This window comes from Rhinolophus sinicus, chromosome 14 (assembly GCF_057876585.1).
Source record: "Rhinolophus sinicus isolate RSI-liver-muscle chromosome 14, RSI-T2T, whole genome shotgun sequence".
NCBI classification, from domain to species: Eukaryota; Metazoa; Chordata; class Mammalia; order Chiroptera; family Rhinolophidae; genus Rhinolophus; species Rhinolophus sinicus.
This window is the reverse complement of record NC_142514.1, coordinates 49,352,843-49,374,007: the sequence shown is the minus strand read 5'-3', so window position 1 is coordinate 49,374,007 and position 21,165 is coordinate 49,352,843. Positions and strand designations below refer to the sequence as shown.

Here is a 21,165-nt window from a genome sequence, read left to right as displayed (position 1 = left end):
CTAACTTGTTTCTTTTCGTTGTCAGTTAGCCAATTGATTTGAATTGCTTATTTTTTTTTTAGGGGGAAGAGACCCTTCTGATACTCTAGAGTGTGATTTACTTGAGGACGCACCTATCAGTGATAATGTGAACGTGAATCCTGCAGGTTAGGATGAGAAGAACAGGGCTCCTTTGGAGGGCTTGAGCAGTCATGTTGAGACAGATGACAACTGCATCAGGAGAAAGAAAAAGATAGTCCTTGATGGAGAGAAAAAAAGAATCGAACATGGGGGGTTGACTAGAATAGAATGTGCCTAGCTTGGCATCTCTTTCAGTGGCCTCGGCATCAGTGAGTTGCAGCTGTAGACTATTAATGGAAGCTGAGAAATTGGGACAGGGTAGAGGGGAAAAGGCAGTAAAAGGAAAGAACTAGATAACACAGTTTGGCTTTCCCTATTTGTAAGGAAGAGAAGCCAAGGAAACAATCTCTGGCATATGGGAAAGAGGGCCTTTAGAGGAACAATTAAGAGTAAGGATTTCTACCCAAGAATTAATGGTGATTCTCATGAATCCATTAAGTGTGAATTTGGACTTTATTTGTAGTATTTAGATCCCAGAGAATTTTGATGAGTTTAAATAGAGATTTCTGGGTTGACTTTGGATGTGTATCAGGATTTAAATCATTACAAATTTTCTTAAGGAATCAAAGCCTGGCTATATAGGTGAGCTCCACCTATATATGGTGAGCTCATGGTAAACTAGGCAACCTAATTTGGGATTTTGTTTGGGGGCGGGAAGAGTGTGAAAACCACTTGGAGCAAGGGCAGAAGGAGGTTACCTATGCTGTTATTCATGGAAAGAGGACCTTTTATCTGGCAGAGTGAGCAGCCAGTCTTGGTCACATGTTTTTAAACTAAACTGCTAGTATTACAGCAGTGATGTCAGTGATCAGTGGGTAGGATGGGGGTTGGGAATGAAGGGGAACAACTGCAAACTCAGTTGTCCTAATAAAGGAAGCAGGCACAGCTGGACTGGCTTCTAGAACAGAACAAGATAAAAGCAGTGGTGACATCTTTTACTTTTTATTGACAGCTTACTACTGTTTTTCCCTCAAAATAAGACCGAGTCTTAAATTTTTTGCTCCAAAAGATGCATTAGGGCTTATTTTCAGGGGATCTTATTTTTTTCATGTACAACAATCTACATTTATTCAAATACAGTCATGTCATCTGGAACACAGTCATACCTCTCCAAACCCCAAATTCCGGCTTGAATTTCTTGCGACTCCATTTCCTGTAGAACCATTGGCCCTAATCTCTCAATGTCCAGCAATAGAGCTCTCCTGAAATGAGCACTCCTTGTCCACGTAGCCTGCTCGTAGTGCATTGGCAACTCAGCTGTCAGTGATTTTATCCCATGGATTCTTCCCCACGTCACAACCTCTTGCAGGCTAGGCTTCACACAGTTCCCACGCTGATTTCTCCATTTAACGTAGTCATTGATTACCATGCGCAAATGGTCCTTGAATGGCTTGTTTATTCAAGGAGATAGGCAGTCATTCCGGCGAGAATCATTATTTGATCTATTCTCTGCGAGGAAGTTCTTCATGTCTAGATCAGTGAGTGCTGGCTGAATCCCAGACTAGCACACCTCTGGCCACCTTGCAAAACAAGTGGCATTAAATTGACCCACTTCCTTACAACTGCTTGTGTGTACGAGGCTTTTTTGGTTTCAAGAACATAAATGCCTGAAACACGTTCAATCTTATCTTTCTTGCCCTTACTGATGATTAGAGTTGGGGGCTTTCTTTCCATCCAGATGAACTGCCAAAATACAGGTAACACATGCACTTTCGTAACCAGTGGAGGGAATGTGGATTGATGAGGCCCCCCCTCTGATAAATTGTCGTTTGAGATCCTTGGCCCATAAACACTGCAATTTCATCCATAGCAGTCATGTTGAAGAGTTGGTATTTAGAAAAGTCGATGCCATCAACAAAGGACTTGAATGCAAGTGCACGTTTAATAACTTCAGTATCTTCCAGCTTGAACAGTGTTGTCGATCTTATAGACAGTTCATATCGCTGAAGGGAGCCATCTAGCCAGTGTTGTGATGCTTTGAATTCTTGGGATATTTCTAACTGGTGCCCCATTGCAAGGGCAAATGCTTGAATATCAGCCCTGTGCACAACCAAAGCCTTTGCTCTCCTGTCAGCAGTCAATTCACAGATGTCTTCCAGCTCAGGAAATAATGGTTGCAACCTGATCCACACTTGGCGTTTCTTAGTATTGCCCTTGTTCTCCTGTTGACAGGTTTTTGTACTCTGCTCGCCATTTTTGGACCATTTGGAGATCCAGCTTTTTGCAGAAAGCCTTAAGATTCTTGCCCCGGGAGTCCTCCATGATTCCTTTCTTGTACTCACTGGAATAGCTCTTTTTGCACTCGTCTGGGGGTCAAAATATTATTCCCTTTAAATCTTCCGTTAAATCAAGTGTTAACTGAAGACTTAAGAGACAGGAGTGGCAACAAAAATGATGACAGTTAATGATGGTCCACTCAAAAGTGATGAAAAATTGCAGACACTAAAATTCAGAAGACATTTATTTCACATGAGTGCATTAAGTATGCCCGTTACAACACGACATATTGAATTATGAAAATTCATATTAGACAAAACCACGTCTGTTCGTTATCAAGTACGCACGTTATTTGTGCGTTGTGTCTACTCCGATTGGTCATTCAGCAATAAGTCTCGAGTTCATCTGTTTACATAGGCATTTACCTCATTCTAAGGTGCCCGCTTGGGTAGTTACAAATATAATTTATATTATTTTAAGTACTAAAGTCAATAATATATATATTATTTTATAATTCAATACATCTGTCGGTTTGCAACGGATGTACTAAATGCGTCCGTCTGGCTGGCGATCTTAATGGCCTTATTTTCGGGGTAGGGCTTATATTACGAGCATCCTGAAAAATGCTAGGGTTTATTTTCTGGTTAGGTCTTATTTTCAGGGAAATATGTATCCAGCAGGCATGGTGCTGGGGAAACATTGCATGGTTCTTTAGGAAAACAGACCAGTATCCCCTGGGGCTTTAAGAAAAGGGAAAGGGTGTGTAGGGGGGTAAAAGGGGAGACTGGGAGCTGGTCTTTGGGGTAAGTGGGGAAGGGAGGAGTGACTGAGATGGATATCAGGTAATCAAAAGATCAAAGAGGTATTTCAAGAAAGAAAAATTGGCTTCTATTGTCTCGCGGTGATAGGTTTGCCGGCTTCTCAGGAGGCTGCTTGCTTAAGGTCCTAAGATGGGTTTATGTTAGCTGTGTACCATCAAGCTTCTCGAGTCATTGAAAGAAGGTGAAGGCAAACTAGCAAAACTAGGAAAAAGGTACATTCTTAGGCTTCCACAAATAAGGCCAGTCATAAGCATCTTGGGAGCCCCTATATTGGTGTTCACCAGGATCTTTTATGCCCTCACTTATAAGACTAGGTTGATCTTTTGATGGTTCTGCTGTAATTACTAGTGTCTATCATCTAGGGCTATGTTTTCTAATACAGTAGCCACTTGTGATTCATAAGTAATCAAAATTCAGTTCCTCAGTCATACTAGACATATTCCAGAGTGAACAGCCAATGTGGTTAGTGTCTTACGAGACAGGAGTGGCAAGTGTATTGAACAGTGTAGATTAGACTCTATAGAAAACTTCTTAGAAAGGCCTTTTATTGGACAATACTAATCTAGACATAAAACCTGGTATGTAATAGCTGCTTTATAAACAGTTGTCGCATAAATGGTTGGTCCTCTGGATTAGATGCCACTGCTGGTAAGAGTTTTGGTTTCCACTGTCCCCTTACCGCTTTCTGGCCAGTGTAGTCAAGAAAGTTGCAGGCACTTAGGTTGGAGTCTCTAGGTGCAGTGGAAGATGTAATCTTAAGGTTCTGGACAAGGCAAGATGAGGTATCTGGGTTACAGCCAACTCTTCGTTCCTGAGATACACTCTGAGCTGGCTTGACTGCCCTCTAGCTGATGGTGACAAGAAGTGATGACACCTGGAGCAGGGGACTGGGAAATGGGTATGCTGTACTGGTTGGGGGTCCATTCACTTTCCAGGTTTCAAGCTTTGCCACTCACAGCATGAGAGAGCTGCATCCCATCTTCAACCGATCCAGAGTTAGCTTCTCACCACAGGAGGTGAGCGGGTGAAGGGAACTTGAGGGGAAAATGGAAAGAGAGATGTGCTGAGGCTCCAGTTCTTCCAGGGGGTCAGTTATAGGAGCCTCACGTGAAGGGAGATAGTCTATGTTGGAGGGTAAATAGCCCTCATACGTGGGAAGGTAGTCCACAGGGAGGACCGTCAAGGGACTGGCTGGGTTTCCGGGCCTTGAGTGAGGGCCCCTGCTCCCCAGCACCTTGTACAGATCCACTAGTTGTCCTGTCTCTGCTGTGAGAGCTCTTGGAGGTGGTGGGCTTGAGGCACTGTCTTCAGAGGGGTAGTGACCTTGGACTCCTCGTCCCTTTTCTGGCCATTTGGGGCGAAGGGGATGTCTGACGACTGGGGCCACTTGATGGAGGACTTCGCTGATGACCAGGGGCTCAGGTTCTTCAGAAGTGGGCCAGTCTGTCAGGAGCCCGTCCACGTGCAGCTGTGTCTTCTCCTGAGAAAGAGGAGGAAGAGGCTCAGATGGCTGTTAAGTAGGCAGCCTCGTCAGCTGACTTCTCCAGGGTTTTTAAAGCTCTCAGCCTGCACTGCCCAGTCAGCTTGAGGTGATACACTGGGCCCTTGGCTTTGTGAGATCAGAGAAGCAGTTAACATCGTCCGTCTGGGAGGCAGAGGAGCAGGACTCAACCCCCAGCCAGCGAGTGAGTCACTACCCTGCTCACCTTCAGCCACGTTTCCTGGTGAGTCAGAATGTACTAGCTGCTTCTCTAGGAGAGGGCACACTGGCTGCAAAGGAAGGCTGAGCTTGCCTCGTGGAGGAGGCAGGGAAGACGAAAAGGGTCACACCAGAGCTGAATCCTGAGGTATACTGTCTTCCAAACAGGGAGGTTGTGGGCAAGGAGGAAAGGTCTATTTTGGAACCTGCTAGTTCTTATGACAGGCAAACTGAGGCTTCAGAAATAGGGGTTCACATGGTGAAGGGACTTTTAAAGGATACTAAGGAGTTTGGGTTTTTATAACTACTGGAAGGTTTTAGGCAGGGTAATAGCTACCTGTTCTGCTCTTAAGACCCCTCTGGAGTAACTTTGGAAGAAATTTTCATCCTTTTTTCCCTGTACCTAATTTTGTCTGTTACTTTTCTTGCTTCCTCATTCTCAACCAGTGCATTGGTTGAGAACCAGCTCTTCTCACCAAACTTAACTGCTGATTCCTGAGTCTGAGTCCAAGTCCAAGCCCTTCATTAACATTTCTTTTAATGGGCTTTTTTGGGCTCTCCTTAGGTCCTGGAAACGATCTTTCACACTGATCTAAAGCAAAGCTCCACAGCCTTTAAGGACTCAGGCTTACACAGGCAGTAAAGCTTCCAGCCCTTAGCTCGGCAGTCAGGTTCCTACACCTTCCTCCACTTTCCCATGTTTTCATTCAGAAACTATTTCAGGCACACACCATCCTGGTCTTAACGTGCTTTTTGCTCTGCCACCATCACACGTGCTTCCTCTGCCAGCCCCCACCTGCTTCTGTGTGCTCGCCATCCCCTGCCTGACACCTTGCTCTTTCTGAAGCCCCTAGTATCTCTCCCCTCAGTCCTCCAGCTGGACTACAGCAGCGAAGAAACCACCTGTTAGATTCGTGGCACACAATGCTTTATACTGTCATGTTTATTTTTATTTTTTTACATTTCCATCAGCCATCTACGAGCAGGGACCGTGTCTTCAGGGAGGAGTAGGATGACAAAAATGAGCCTTGGGACAGGGCAAACCCTGAGGACTAGTCCCGACTCAGACTCGACAGCTTGGGGAAAACTCAACCTCTCCGGCCTTCAGTTCCCTCATCTGTCAAATGCCAAGTTGTGCAAGAGTGATTTGGTCCAGAGTGGCTCTGTTGTCCCCCTCCCTTGCCTTGAGCGCGAGAAGTTTCCAAAAAGTGAGTGACGGTGCTGTCCCAGGACAGACTTCGGCAAAGGGCCCTGACAAGCTAGAGGGTACGTATGTGTTTCTCTTGGGAGCTTACTCTTCCAAACTGGTTCTGGCACGTAGGGTGTGGCTTGGGACGTGGCAGGAGGCTCTGAGAAGCTATCACAGATGTGGGAGAGATTACTCAGGGCATTGAAGTGGCTATTTCCCACAAGGTGAGGCTCTGCCGTCCCCAAGGCGTTGGCAGTATTGATAAAGGCTGCTCCTCAGTTCTTACAAAGCAGGCCATCCCTCTGGGGCAAGGCCTGTTAGACAACCATTAGCTCAGGTAGCTCAAGGACACTATTTTAAGCTTTTACAAGCTCAACAAGGATAACATTCCCATGATCACCTTTAGGATTTGGCCTTTTCCTCCAGAGCTTTAAGACCTGTGGTTGTTTTTAGCCACATCTTAAGAAATGGTAGGGGGCTGTAAGGCCTGAGAACTGAAAACATTTTGTTGGAGATGAAAGATGGACCATGGCCTTAGCCTATCACCAGGAGAGCAGTTGAAGTCTTTAAAAATAGTCTTACCCACTTGGAGTGGCAAGCGGGGCTCAGAGGCTGCATCAAGGCCATCACCGCAGATGCCTTGTTTAAGCTACATTTTAAAAAGGTTCTAATTTACCAGTTAATTTTGCAAAAGAAATGGATGCACATAGTTTTTAAAGAAATTTTAAAAGTTCAAAGGAAATTTGTAATGAAAATTAAGTGGCCTTCGTATCTCCAACGTCTTCACCAAAGGTGACCCCAATGATCAGTTTCATATGTAGGCTTCCAGAAATACGCTGTGCGCATGTGGAGATGAGGGGTGTGCATGTGCGTGTGTGTGTGTCAAGTCTTCCTCCTTTTTATACAAATGAGAACCACACTTCAGACAATTGTTATAGACTTTGCTTTTTTCACTTTTAAGTATCTTAGAGATTTTTAGACACACATATTAGGTTGACGCAAAAGTAATTGCGGTTTTTGCAATTATTTTTAACCTTTTAAATTGCAATTACTTTTGCACCAACCTAATCTTATTTTTTTTAGTAACTGCATAATACCCTGTTGTATGGATATACTTAAAATGTTTAACCTGGCCCCTGGTGGCAGGTTACATGATGCCCCCTTTTTGGCTTCTATTTGTAATGCTGCAATGAATATTTATACTATACAACTTTGGGCACATGTGTGGCAATTTCTGTTATCTTTTTTATGTGTTATTTTCTCAAATCTTTTGTGTGTCTTAGCATTTCTTCTAGGCTTTTTATGGGCCCTTATGCCCAGGCAGTGGCAAGCGGAGCCCACGACGCCAAAGCAACTAGCTTGGGAAGCCAGGTTTCCGTGACTGACCTGGAGCTGCTTCCCACCGTGCTATTTCAGGCTTTTAGGACAAGGAACTGCAATCGCAACACAGGAAGAGCAAGATCTTAAAGCTTAGTTGGTTCAACTCCTAGTACTTGAATCCCCTCTAACACTAGCAGAGGTGTCCTTACGGAGTGCATTCCCACACGTCGTCACAATATTGCCCTAGTATCTCTTCCATCCACTGGAATACAGTAGGAATTTAAGTCGCAAAGGCACTTAGTGCCTTTGAAATAATATTGCCACTAAGTGAGGGCCCTGTGTGTGAACATCTCTTTAGTGAGTCTGTTCAGCCCGGAGGTGTTGACCTCTAGAAAGACTCCCCTCACTTGTGCTTAGAGTGCTTTTAGGATGTATAGTGTAATGGTGGACAGCACATCCTACTTTATGTGAATTCAGGATTCAACATTTACTAGCTGACTAACGGGTAAGTGTAGTCCTGTGTGCCTCAGTTTCCTCATCTGAAAAAAAGAGGATAATAATAGTACAACTTTATAAAGCTGTATGGATTAGATGTTAATGCATGAAAACCGTCTCTTAAAGTACCTGGCACATGCAAAGTAATATATATGTATACATAAATGATATAATTATATACCATATTATATGTAACTATATCATGTAGATATATAATTTATATGTAGATATATAATATGTGTGTGTATATGTGTGCGTGTGTGTGTGTATATACATACACACACACACGCACACAGAGGGTGCCCAAAACGTATACACATTTTAAGAAAGGAAAAAACTAATAAAATTGTAATACAATGAATGACACTAGCATTCATTTGTTTAACACCATCTTTTGAGCAAATGTCATACTACACATTGCTACCATAATTCAACTTTGAAAAGTAATACATAGATAACATCTCTTAAAATGTGTACATTTTTTTGGCATCCCCAGTATATGCCACTGTTATTCTTACTGTTCTTGCTATTATAACTTAGCAAGAGGCACAAAAACCCTCAATAGAGGAGACATCATATATGAGTCTTCCTGGGAAGAAAGTGAGCACTCTTTGCCTTGTGTGACCCATGTGTGCTTTACGTGGCATCTTAATCCTTACAACAATATACATGGGAGATATTGTCGATTCCTGTTTCACAGAGGATGAAACGGGGGTTCAGATGTCAGGCAAATTGCTCAAGGGTCATTCACATAGTAAGTGGCAGAGTTGGGGTTTACATCCAAGTCTTATTTCAAAGGCACTAAACTGCCTTTGCGACTTAAATTCCTACTGTGGCAGACATGGCTGAGACCAGCTCTTTCCCTGAGCAATGGCTGGTACCACTGGCTTCTGGCCTCAGGAAGGGTGTAGATGATAGAATGCCCTGGGTAACCGAGGCGAAGAACTTTGGAGGAGGTCTATACGGTGTGAGAATGGGAGTGGGTCTGCCAACACCGGATAACGGGATAATGGGCAGAGTACGGGCTACCGCTTCCCACCACTTTGCTGTCCTTAAATATACACTCTTGTGCCATATCCAGATGCCTTCCCCTTTCCAGATCTCCCACAGCCTGCTGTGCAGTCTCAGGAGGTGAGGTGAACTGTGAGCTGTTACCTCCTAAGACTGCACAGCAGCAGCTCCCCTCACTTCCTTTACTCGAGCTCTCTCACCTGTGGCTGAGCAAGCTCTCCTTTAAAACCTTTTCTGCGCGCAGTGGAATGACTGTCTTCCTGCCCAAACCAAAATAGTCTGGGCTCTACCTGTTCTATGCTCACCCAGGACTGGGGACATCATGGCAAAGCTTCAGTTCTCTTGAATTTGGATGAGTCGATGCTCAGGCTAGTGCTCGGCAAATGGCAAAAATACTTGCTGTTTTATTTCTTTGGAAGTGAGGTGGGGGGAACATCAGGGAGAGACAGGAATGTAAAGCTATGAGTTGTTGAGTCTTTTGATCATAAGGCTCAGAAAATTACTGTACATGGGAGTGATGACTCAGATGGTAAACTAGCACGAATGACTTCAGCTTACTCATAGGATCTCATTTTCCCAACTCGTTTTCCTCCCAACTACAATGGGAAGCTTAGATGTGCTGATTTCTAGAACACCATTGACTGACCGCTGTGGCTTTATCCTTACCTCCATAATGGGATATGTCGTGGCCCAAGAGCTATTTGCTGGGTCTGGAATTTGTCTGCTACACCACTGAGGTCTGAGGGCTGAAAGGAGAACAAACACCCTAGAGATAAAGAAAACATTGGCATGTAGTTAAGCATGTACACAGTGGCTTGAAAGCACAGGTTTTCAGTGGAATGATTTCAGTGGGGGGGGTCATTCAGTGGAGAGGTACGCCAATGAATAACATGGGAACACTGAAGGAGAAAAATGATATGTCAGCCGAGGCTCGGCTAGTTTCCTGTGAAGTCTGGATAGATGACAGTGGAGTCGTGATGCAACCACTTGGGGTTTGCTAAACAGACGAACTTCACAATGTAATGTTTAGCTGTCACTCTCCAGCCATGCACTCATTCAGCAAACAATAATTGAACCCCTAATATAAGCCCACAGTGCTTTGATATTTAATAACAATGGTAAGCTGGGATGTGTTTAGCCCTTTGAAGCAAGAGATGTGGCCATGTGACTACTTTTTTCTCTAAAGAATGTGAGCAGAGGTACCTGTGACCTAGTATGTAGCTATCGTGCAGTTGAGGACAGCACCCAAGGGTTCGTGGGCCAATAAAATGAAGAAAACCGGGTCCCCAAATGACTGTGTGGAGCAGAGCTATCAACCAACCTGGATGACTTACTTCAGGACTCTTACATGGGAGAGAAATAAACTGTTTTACTAAAGCCACTGTATTTTGAGGCCTCATTTTTTTTGTTTTTAAAATAGCAGAAGCCTTGTCCATAACTGATACTATTTCCCTGAGGAGGATGCATGGGATCACAGTTAACTCTTTTGGAGTTAAATTTTTTCAAAATTTAAAGAGTACTGCTTTGAGGTACCTATCACACATAGGTGCTTAAATAAATGTAAAGCCTGGCAGACGAGTTCAGTGGGTAGTAGAATGACTGAGTTAGTTTTATTTTTTGCCTCTTACTTTACACAACATCTGAAGAAACTTTGTAGTGGATAACAAAGTCATTAAAAAGTTCTCAATAAAATACAAGTTTAAAGAAATTTTAGAAAACAGTTAAACAGAAAGAACTAAAATCACCTATGATTTTATTCCCTAATATGACTACCATTAATATTTTGGTGTATATCCTTGGGGCAGAGAATGTTAATTGCCATCCAATAAGCTGTTTCCCCCTCTTCCTTAGGAACTGCTTTTTAAGATCTAATACAGCAAATATTCATACGACTTAATTTTCTTCTACGTCTTTAATGGATACATAATATTGCTAGATAACATGAGACATATTGATTTAGTTAATTTCATGTCACTAGGCAGTCAGATGGTTTCATGAACAATATTAAGTAATAATATTTGCCACCAAATATCTGCACACACCCATGATATACTGTAGAATAAATTTATACTTCGGAATTGCTAGGTCAACCATAGAAATTTTCAAAAATTTAACATATATTGTCACTCCAAAAGGTGGAAAAGATTTAGTTTGTCACAAGCAATGTATGAAAGCGTTCACTTCTTTGATTCATAGCAGCAACAACTATTATTAAAACAAAGCACATTTGCCAAAACTGGCAGGTGTAACCAACTTACTTTTGCCGGATGTAATGCACTGAGAAAATGCCCACCATGATAATACCAATGCAAATGCTTGGTGCCACAAATGTGCTCCAATTGACTTTACCTGAAAAGACAGCAAACCATGTGACTGAGTATCTTCAATGAACATTTCCCAATAGTGCTGCGTGAGCCCCCTGGGCCCTACCCACAGCTCCTGGGTAGTTGGGCCCAGGAACAAGGCCAACTCATTTTTGTCCAGTTAGCGAGAAGGGGCCCTACACCCGCCAGTCCTGCAGTTCTGGGAGGCGCTCCCTCCCTAAAAGGGCTGCTTCCTCTAACTTGCAGAGGAAAGGGGGATGGTATGCAAAGCACTGGTTGTGAACTTGGAGCCCTTAATTCTAGTACTGGATCTTCCACTGACTGATACATGATCTGTGGACCTCAGATTCTTGATCTGTAAAAGGTGAATGATTTCTACCTTGCAGGTTGTGATGATTAGAGAGGGTGTAAAGAACGTGGCAATGTATCTGAACATAGGAGGCCCTCAAGAAACAGTAGCTAGTAATTTTACTAAACCATTGAATAAGCCCTCTAGGGTCTTTGAAATTGTTTTGATTTCTTCCTACGAACATGTGTTTTGCTTCGTGTTGGAATTATTAATTCATCCAGCATTCATTATTCACTATGTACCCGGCCCTATTAGGTGCTGAGGTATAAAGATGAATAGGGCATGGGTTTTGTCCTCAGAAATCATGAATGTTGCCCAGGAAATAACGCATAGATGTGTGAACATGGAAACAATTATAAAAACAGGCAGATACAAGGCAGTGTAGCAGAGAACAACATGAGAAATGTCCTTGTGAGCAGCTCAGGAAGGTTACCCAAAAGGCATGATGTCAGAAGTTTAGAGATGGATGGACAGGAGGTGGCTAAGTGGACAAGTTAGGGAAGCACAGACTAGACAGAGAATTATGCAAATATATGAAAGGCGGAAATAGCACAGCACTTTGTCACAACTACAGGTAGACTAGTCTTGTAGACTAGATTCATTCAGGTAGACTATGAATGATGAGTGTGTGGCAGAGGATGAGGCTGGACGGGTGAACAGACAGATCACGCAAGGCTCAGTAACAAAGCAGTTTGAATTCTAGCTTGAAGGCTCATGAGGAACCACTGCTGGGTTGCAACAAGAGGTGAAAGTCAGCATCGGGGGTCTTGCAGAAAGATTCTGATAGAGTGAAGGACAGGCTGGGAGGGAGGGTGAGCAGGGCGGGACTAGGGGCCAGAGACTGGCTAGCCTGGTGAGAGGTGTTACCAGGGCTGAGCGGGGGAGTTAACGCAGGCAGCCCTGTTACCACCCCACACCGCGGGCACAGTCTGACATTTCTTCAGCATCTGCCTTCCTTCCTGAGCACACAGGACAAATGTGGCGCACCACCCATAGAAAGCTGATGAGTTCTTAATTCAGTCAGTTGCTCACCAGTTCACTTTCATGGGAGCAGCTGAGAGATGAGAAGAGGGCTTTTCAGTTTTCCCAGTGGAGAAGTATCTGGCACAGAACAACAAAGTCCTGAATGAGCAACTTGATACTCCATCTCTCAAAGCAAGGACAGCTTGTTTTATGCTTGGAGCAAATATAAACTAGTGCTGCCAGAGAGAACAGCATAATTTAGCTGGTGGAAGCCTATGAGAACTGGGTCACTTCTTCATATATTTTAATTCAAGTAACTCAAATCTGAGTTTGAACTCAAATCTGCTATTTGCCACCTCTATGACCTTGGGTAATCTTTCTGTACTTTACACTTGTAAAAAAGGCATCCTAATCCCTTATTCCTATATTTATTTCATACTGAGTGCCTGGTACTGTGACCAGATACAATCATGTGAAGCAGGTCCTTTACATGGCTGTGGTCAGTGTTAAATGATTAAAAGTACATGTTACATGGGTTGAATTGTGTCCTTCCATCCCCCAAATTCATATACTGAAGTCCTAACCTCCAGTACTTCAGAAAGTGACCTTATTTGGAAAAAGGGTCATTGCAGATGTAATTAGTTAAGATGAGGTCAGACTGGAGTCAGGTGGCCTCTAATCCGATATGACGGGAGTCCTTATAAAAAGGAGAAAATTGAACACAAAGATATACACCACATGTGAAGATGAAGGCAGAGATCCGCAAGCCAAGGAACGCCAAAGACTGCCACCAGATGCAAGACGAGAGGCATGAAACATTCTCTCATAGCCCTCAGATCTGAGACTTGCAGTCTCCAGAACTGACAAAATAAATTTCTATTGCTTAAGCCACTCAGTTTGTGGTACTTTGTTATGGGAGCCCCAGCAAACGAATACGGTATACAAAGCACTTAACACAATGACTGGTGCATAATAATTATCTGATATGCAATAGCTGCTACTGTTATTGTTGAGATTATTCTCATCATTGTCTCAACAGATAGTTAGTGAACAAGAACTATATGCTGGGCAACATTCTAGACCTTAAAGATAGAGATAAACAGATCCCAGTCCCTGTCTATTGGATTTTGAGTGACTCTGCGTCAAATGGTGCGTTATGAAGGAAATATGGAGGTGCATTTGGGAAGGCCTCCTGGAGGAGGAAATATTTGCCCATGGACTAAGGAAATATTTCCACTGGGTTTTGAAAAATGTAGGTACTATCTCCAAGCACAGTGACATGGTAGGGCATCCAGGGTGGACTCATCATCTCTAAAGTTGTTTCTTACCTTGCAGATAAAATTCCCTCTTCTTTCCTGGGGCGCTTTCGCCATCAGCTGTCAGAGCTGTCATCCACAGGACATATGTAACTCTGGGCTGCAGGCTGTCTATTGGATGTGAATTTGGAGGGAACTTATAGGGAATTTCTGAAAAGAAGATAAAGATAAGGGAAGAAAGGCACATATTAAAGGAAATACTTGGATATAGGGTTTTCCTCCCTTTTATTTGTTAATATGTCATTTACTTTGAAAGAAAAAAACACATTTGCTGTTTTAAAATAGTTCAAGTTCATTGGTATTTAACACTTGAGGAGACCCTAAACACTGGCATTTATGGAGGTCCTACTTCACAGCATATCAGAAGAATTAAATGTTTTTTTTCCTGTGGTAAAATCTTTTGAAAGAATTTTTATCATTTTGCTTTTGAAATTATTTAGCTGTAGTTAACTCCTTTTATTTCCTATTGATTATACTGTTTCTGGCATTTCCCAGGTATGTTTGAGAACTCTTGGGGAGGAAATTTAATGTACAAATGGTTTTCAATGGAATTTTTAAGAAAGCTAAGTTTAGCAATGAATGAAATTCTCGTATTTAAGCAACATTTATTCATTTTGATTTTCCACTTTTTTTGTAGGCTCTGAGTATTGGGCTCATGGGCTAAATATGATGATCTGCTACAATCTGACATAAAATCTAAAACCTAGAACAATGGTACATATTATTAAATTCATTTTGGCAGTTTTAAGCCTAGATTGTCAGTTCCTTAATCTCTCAACACCCCTGCTGAGACGATTTTTTAAATTTTTTTGAGCAATGCACTGATGTTGTTTTTCTCCTCCAAGAAACATGACTGTGGGTAGCCTTCAGTAAATAGGCAAACTTCTCCTCCAATGATCTGCTGGGTGTGGGTTTGGTGTGCCCTCTCAAACGCTGGGTGGGGGGTGGCAGGTGGGGGGACAGTAAACCCAAGGCCAGACTTCGGCAGGAGCAGCCTGCTGGCTTGCTCAGCTGACTTGTCCAGCCTGAGCTGGTGATCAAAGTGGAAACTAGAACTCAGCGCTTTGTGTCTCAATATCATTTACTGGCCCACCAGTCCCAGAGCAAGTCAGATGATGCCCATTTGCTGAATTTATTTCAACAGTCACAAATATTTATTGAGTGTCTGCTCTGGACAAGGTACCAAGTAGACAAAGACAGTATCTGCTTCAAAGAGTTCACATCTGGTGGAGAACGCAGTCCCTTATACTCCCCACCCCTGCTTACTGTGAGTGACCACCACGGTGGAGCCCTGTAATCTTATGGCGACTCCACCCAACGGGGCTGAGGTCCGAGCAGGTCATTGAACAGCCGTGACGATCAGAGCAATTTCTGTATTTTACATCCCGTTGAGAAAAAGTACCATGTGGAAAATTCCCAAGCCTACTCCAACATGATAAAATTGCTTGCACAGACTTAAACTATATGATTAAACTAAGCAATCTCTTTCCTTATTCCTAAGGCAGGGGATTAAAAAATTAATTTCGGAAAGACCTTCTGCTCATCTCGCTGCAGCAAAGCATCAGCGAGCATCAGGGAGCGATCCTCTGAGTCAGGGCATCCTTAGTTCTGGGAGTGAAATGAGACGTCAGAACAGAAGGGAAGGGATTTGAATGGTTTGCTGGGCCAAAATATTTACACACACACACACACACACACACACACAAAGAATAAAAATAGACATTCTATGATTCTATGTGGGGAGCAGAAAGGAGGGTGATGGTGTCAGCAGTTTGGTTGGCAAAGTAGTTTGAGTTGAGTAATGGGAGAAAGGAATCATGCAGGAAATACTGGTTCTGCTGCCTAGGTCTGGTCTGTGATCTCAGGCACCGATAAAGGGGGCCATTCAATCCTTGGCCATCTGAAACTTTAGGCTCAGGGTGGTTAAAGGACAAAAGCACCAGTTTAGGAAGACGTGAGAGTTGTCAATCATCTGATAGGCACTGGGTAAGAAGGTCCAGTGGAATCAGGCAAAACGGCTCCATTGTTACTGAAAATTAGGTTTTCCCTAACAGTCGTCATTGGTTTAACAAAACGCAGGGTGATAACCACCCATTTGTTATCCAGCAAACACTGTTTTTATTAAGCACCTACTGTGCCTGGCTGTATTGTAAGTACAGGGGAGACAGTGGTTAGCAAAGTGCCATGGAGGCTGCCTTCATGAAGCTTAGTCTATGGGCAAAAACCGCCGACTGGTAACAGAGTCTGATGTGTGCACACGTGCAGAAGTGCCCTGGCCACTGGTGCACAGGGCGGTACCAACAAACCAGTAAACTTCCGGAGGAGAGGCTGTGCAGCAAAATCACCTGTGGAACGTACTAACGTGCAGGTGCCGGGGCCCCATCTCAGTTCTATACCTGTCCTCTCCTGCCCAGCAGGGCAAAATGCTCCTGCATGTGCTGTTAGTACTAGGGCCTGGTGGACGGTGCCCCAAGACCCGTAAGACAGGGTCCCTTCCCCTTGGAACTCCATCCTCCTTCTGCTCTTGTGGTGCCTCTTTCTTGGGGTCTTTTGCCCTCAATCATCTGGCCTCTGTCACCCTCTAAAAGCTGCACTTGTGAATTCACCTGTGATTCTGATTGCCAAATGCAATAGATAGTTGTCAGTCCTCGATCAGAGCAATTACATCACTTTTGTGTACTTTTCCATCTCCTTCAATAGGATGTGAGCTCTGCGAAGACAGGCAATGGGTCTTATTCATCGATGAGTGCTTAATGAGTAAATGGAAAATTTAATCCACACCGGTATAAAATAGGACTTTGACTCTGGGCCTCCTTGCCTTTTAACTTATTTTAAAATACCCTTATCTAGACCTTAGATTCATCATATTTGTGGCAAAATAAGTAGTATTTCCTTCAACATCTACAAGAGCAGCTTTAACAACCAAATGGCCATGTTCACCTATCTAGTTGTAAATAGACGTCTCGGTTTAAACTCTGCCAAAATGAAAACGGGGGTGGGGGGCGGTGGGGAGTGATGGAGGAGCAAATTCCACATGAACAATTTGAAATGGCTCACGAAGAGGTCAACTGATTCCTCACTATTTGGGGTACTTTTCAGAACTGACTTACCTTGACAGGCCCAGTGGGAAGCAATTCTATACAATGATCCATTCTGTTTGTCAATGGTGGATTAGTTAAGTGAATGACGGTAAGGTCTTATAATGGAATACTAGAGAGCTGTTAAAAAGAATGAGGCAAATCCATATGGACTGATGTGGAAAGATCTCCAGTAGGTATTACTGAGAAGTGAAAGCAGGGTACAGATCAGAATCTGTGCTTGTATATGTATTACTTTTTTTTTTTTTCTGGAATTAACACACGAAGAACTACTAACAGCCTAACTATAGAGGAAGGGATACTTCGATTTTATATCTTACTGTTTGAATGTTTTTTACCATGTGCTAGTATTATTTATGGAATAAAAAGATTAACTAGCTTCAAAAGTCCTAACTTAGAAAAGCAGCACTGCAGATCTTCTAAGGTCAAGAGCGAGGACTGACTCCTAAAGTTTCCCAGGTAACAATCACTTTGGCAGGCAGCCTCTGGCCCCCACATTTCAGGGTGCCTCTGTTACACTCTTCGACCTACTAGCTCCCACAAAGGAACACAAATCTTGCTTCTTTATGACACATTCTGGAAGAAAGCAAGCTGCCTATGAAATAAGGGGAAGGGCAAGACAGGAAAAAAGCAAAAACAAAAACTCTGAATAAATCAAAGATTAGAACATCAAATCTGGCAAGTGACTTAGATCTCCGAGGGCTCCGTCAAATCATTTGAGATAATGCTCCAGTCAGAATTTATTTTAACTGGTTTAGTCTTATAGTTATAGAATAATTACAGATCATAAGGAATTATTTAAATTGTATGGTGCCCATTTTGAGGAGAAAATAATGTGCTGTGATGGTATTTGCAAAGGTGGAGACTCAAAAGTTCTCCAAACACATGCCTTGCAAACCTCAAGGGTCTGTATAATAGTACTGGGCCTTGGCTGCTTTTGGAAATGTCTCCTCATAGGAGTAAGCTCCTTGAGAGCCTAGTCCATTGTCTTCATTTGTTTAATTTGCTTGGCACGTGTGTGTGTGTTTAGATGTCTTTTATTTTTCTTCAATTAATTTCACAATATTATTGAGCACCTACTAAGTGCTAGGCGTGGTACGAGCACACGCATACGCTTGTGTTCTCCTGGCATCTGAACAAGAAAGGCCCCACTGTATTGGTTTCTCACACATACCACAAGTTTGAGGCTGGGAATTGGAGTCCCGTTCCTTCCAGTAGATCCGATAACGGAGGATGCAGCCCATTTGCTCCTGGGCTGGAATTTCGTCCCATGCAATGAAAATGCTCCCGTTTTCCTCTGTGATGGCATTAATGTAGGGGCCACTCAGTGGTGCTGTAAAGTAGAACACAAGAGGCTTTACCCACCCTCCAAATCCAAATCATTAAAGCAAAATTTTGCAGAAAGTTCCAAAACTCACCTTTGTGCTTTGAGTTACCCCAGGTGGAGTTGCAGCCTCCCTGGCCCCCCGACAGTGCATGCACACGGATTTCGTAACAGATATAGGGTTTTATGTTTTCTGCAAGGAAAAGGGAGTTCTTATAACAGGTGTGGCATCACATGGGAATCACTAAAGAAGCCATTTTAATATCTGATACAGATGCATTCAGGGCATTTTTTTTTTTTTTTTTTTTTGCCTCTTAGTTTGAAGAGGGTTCAAGTACAATCTGGATTGAGGGTAACGGGATGACTTAAGTTACCAAATCTCAGCATCCTATTTGCCATGGCACCAGCTTCTGGAAGCCACCGCTCCCAACTCCCACATTCACTTCATGGTGAACAAGTAAGCAAACCTGAGCTTCTTTCCAGGGTCGACATACTTAAGGAGACAAAAGCTATTCTAGTTCCAACATGGATTTAAATACAACCATACAAGACAGCTTTTTTTTTTTTTTTTTGTCTTTCCTTTTCCTTTTCTTTATTAATAGATTTCATTTTTCAAAACAGTTTTAGATTTATAGAAAAATCGAGCAGATAGCACAGAGTTCCAATATACATCCCCCTCCCTGCCCAGTTTTCCCTATTCGCAGTATCTTGCATCAGTGTGGTATACTTTTGAAAGACGATTCCTGCATTATATGGTAAGACTAAATGTTTAGCTTTATAAGAAAGTGCCGAATTGTCTTCCAAGGTGGCTGTACCATTCCTCCTTGCTTTTGAACAATCCACATGTCTTTAGGAACAGAATGCATTCTGATTCTGAAATACCTAGAGAAGTGTTCAGTGTTTGGTGGGGTACAGTAGCAGAAGACCTGACCAAGCATGACAAGACAGCTTTTGAAACAAACAAAAACAACTTTGATTTCTACAAATAAATCATTTGCCATTTACAGAAAAGAGAGGCTGGGGTTTTGCAGGCTTGGAACCTGGAAGGCTCTTCTAAGTCCATAGATGCTTATCCAGATCTAACAGGGCAGCACAGGATGACACGTTCGGGCATGAACAACCAGGGCACTCTCAGTGCAACCTGACCCCTCGATCCATCCCCTCTACCTCCCACCACCATGTTCTAGTTAGATCTCAGCTGCTTCGCAACCTGGACAATTTGGAAGGTACCTGGGAATGGGAATACTCCTTCCTAGCTTTTAAAGTGCCGCACTTTGAAATGTTCCATCAGTAAGGACAAGTTTCTCTTTCCTGACAAGTTGCTCTTCCCTGCCCAAACTCCCTATTTCCATGATTTCTACTTCCTCTCAAAGGCCCTTCTCATAGCTACTGCCCATGACATATCTTTAAATTCCCAGTGAAAATTTAAAGGAAAAAGATAATTCCTACCGGGTAACTATAGCATCATGTGGTCAAAATAAGAACTCTCGTCCATATTGTTTAACGCCCTGCCACAGGCAGATCTGGTTTCCTACTGCTGACAATTGACTAGGATTTAACATTTTCTTTTTGGGAAGAGGAATTGTACATCGCAGAATAGTTTACTAAATAGTGTGTGTTTTATATGAAAACCCATTGTCCCTTAAATATTCCAGCAAATAGGCAGCATATAAAGCTCAAACACACAACCAGTTTTGTCAGAGAGGCCATGAGGAGATAAAACTAAGGCCATGGGTGAGTCCAATTCATAGTCATGAACCAAGTGAAACAGAGAAAAGGATGCAGTCAGCTTAGTCCAGAAACCCAAAGATTCTTCATGAGTGGCATCCAGACCCAGAAGCCCCACGGGCAACATGGACTATGGAACCACATTTCACTTGGGAGGGGCTAGTGCCTGGCTGTTCTGCCTCTCGTCATGGAAGGGCCCAACCAACCACGATGCCGTGTGGAGGTGTGGGAATTCCAGATGAGCTCATTAGCCAAATGCTTTCACTGCATTTCGTTTGTATAAGAATTAACCAATAAAACAGGCATCCTTAAGGTCAGAACCAGGGAACTGCTAGGTGGGAACTGTTGAACCAGAAACAGAGGGCTTCTTCTTGTGAATAGCCTATGCTTAGTAGAGGAGGGAAGAAGATGTGGCTCCATAACTCAGCTGACATTTCCCTTGCCATACAGAGTAGAGCCCTAGCAAGCTTGTTTCCTGGTTCTGACCTTAAGGACTCCCGTTTTACTGGTTCTTCTGCAAACATCCCTTAATCATGTCTGCTCCCCACCTCAAAAATTCCTTAGCCCTGCTGCCCAGTGGCTGCAGCCCACACTCCTAAGATTTTCTTTCTTTCTCCAGTCTGGCCCCAACTTCCGGCTCATTTCCCACTACTCCCATGCATACAGATATACCCGGCACCGTTGGGCAAAGGCTCTGTCTCCACATTTATAAACCATCTCAGGTGGATTTTCTCCAGAAAGCTAATTTCCCTTACTAAATGTGGGAGAAGACAGACACTAAATGATCAGTAATGAGGAGTAATCAGAGAAAGTATGAGGGAGTGTGCAGAAGAAGGTCCCAAATAGCCTAGGCATCAGGGACAGTTTCCTAGACGTGGCGATGTCTACATATTTGTAAAAGGAGTGGCTCTGTATGGTCAAAACCATTTTCATCCAGACGGGACAGGGCTGATGATCGAAAGCTTAGGCCCCACCAACCCATAGTCCAGGAGCTGAACTGTATTCTGGCCTAACTCCCAAACACGCCACTCTGCCCCAGCCAGATGCTGACGAGGTCATGGCAATGAGTCATCTTCCTGACCGGAGAGGGCCATTTTGAATTCATGGTCAGTGTGAATTACTTAAATTTTGTAAGAATTCATTTCCGGACTATAACATTAACACAAAGGAATAGTTAACCAAGTGTTTTCA

The 21,165-nt window shown here is 43.2% G+C and overlaps 1 protein-coding gene across 6 annotated transcripts in view; it reads right to left on the bottom strand.

The window, feature by feature from the left end:
• Nucleotides 1-3,456: 3,456 nt before the first annotated feature.
• Nucleotides 3,457-21,165, bottom strand: part of IL12RB2 (interleukin 12 receptor subunit beta 2) — a 70,119-nt gene continuing 52,410 nt past the window's right edge. For all 6 annotated transcript variants that reach the window (XM_088791192.1, XM_074334919.2, XM_074334920.2 and 3 more), the window contains 6 exons: nt 18,341-18,439; nt 18,097-18,255; nt 13,837-13,974; nt 11,131-11,221; nt 9,539-9,638; nt 3,457-4,638 (listed from right to left, as the gene is read on the bottom strand). In XM_088791192.1, the coding sequence (XP_088647318.1) occupies nt 4,111-4,638; nt 9,539-9,638; nt 11,131-11,221; nt 13,837-13,974; nt 18,097-18,255; nt 18,341-18,439 (1,115 nt within the window). In that variant the 3' untranslated portion in view covers nt 3,457-4,110. The remainder of the gene's footprint in view (nt 4,639-9,538; nt 9,639-11,130; nt 11,222-13,836; nt 13,975-18,096; nt 18,256-18,340; nt 18,440-21,165) is intronic.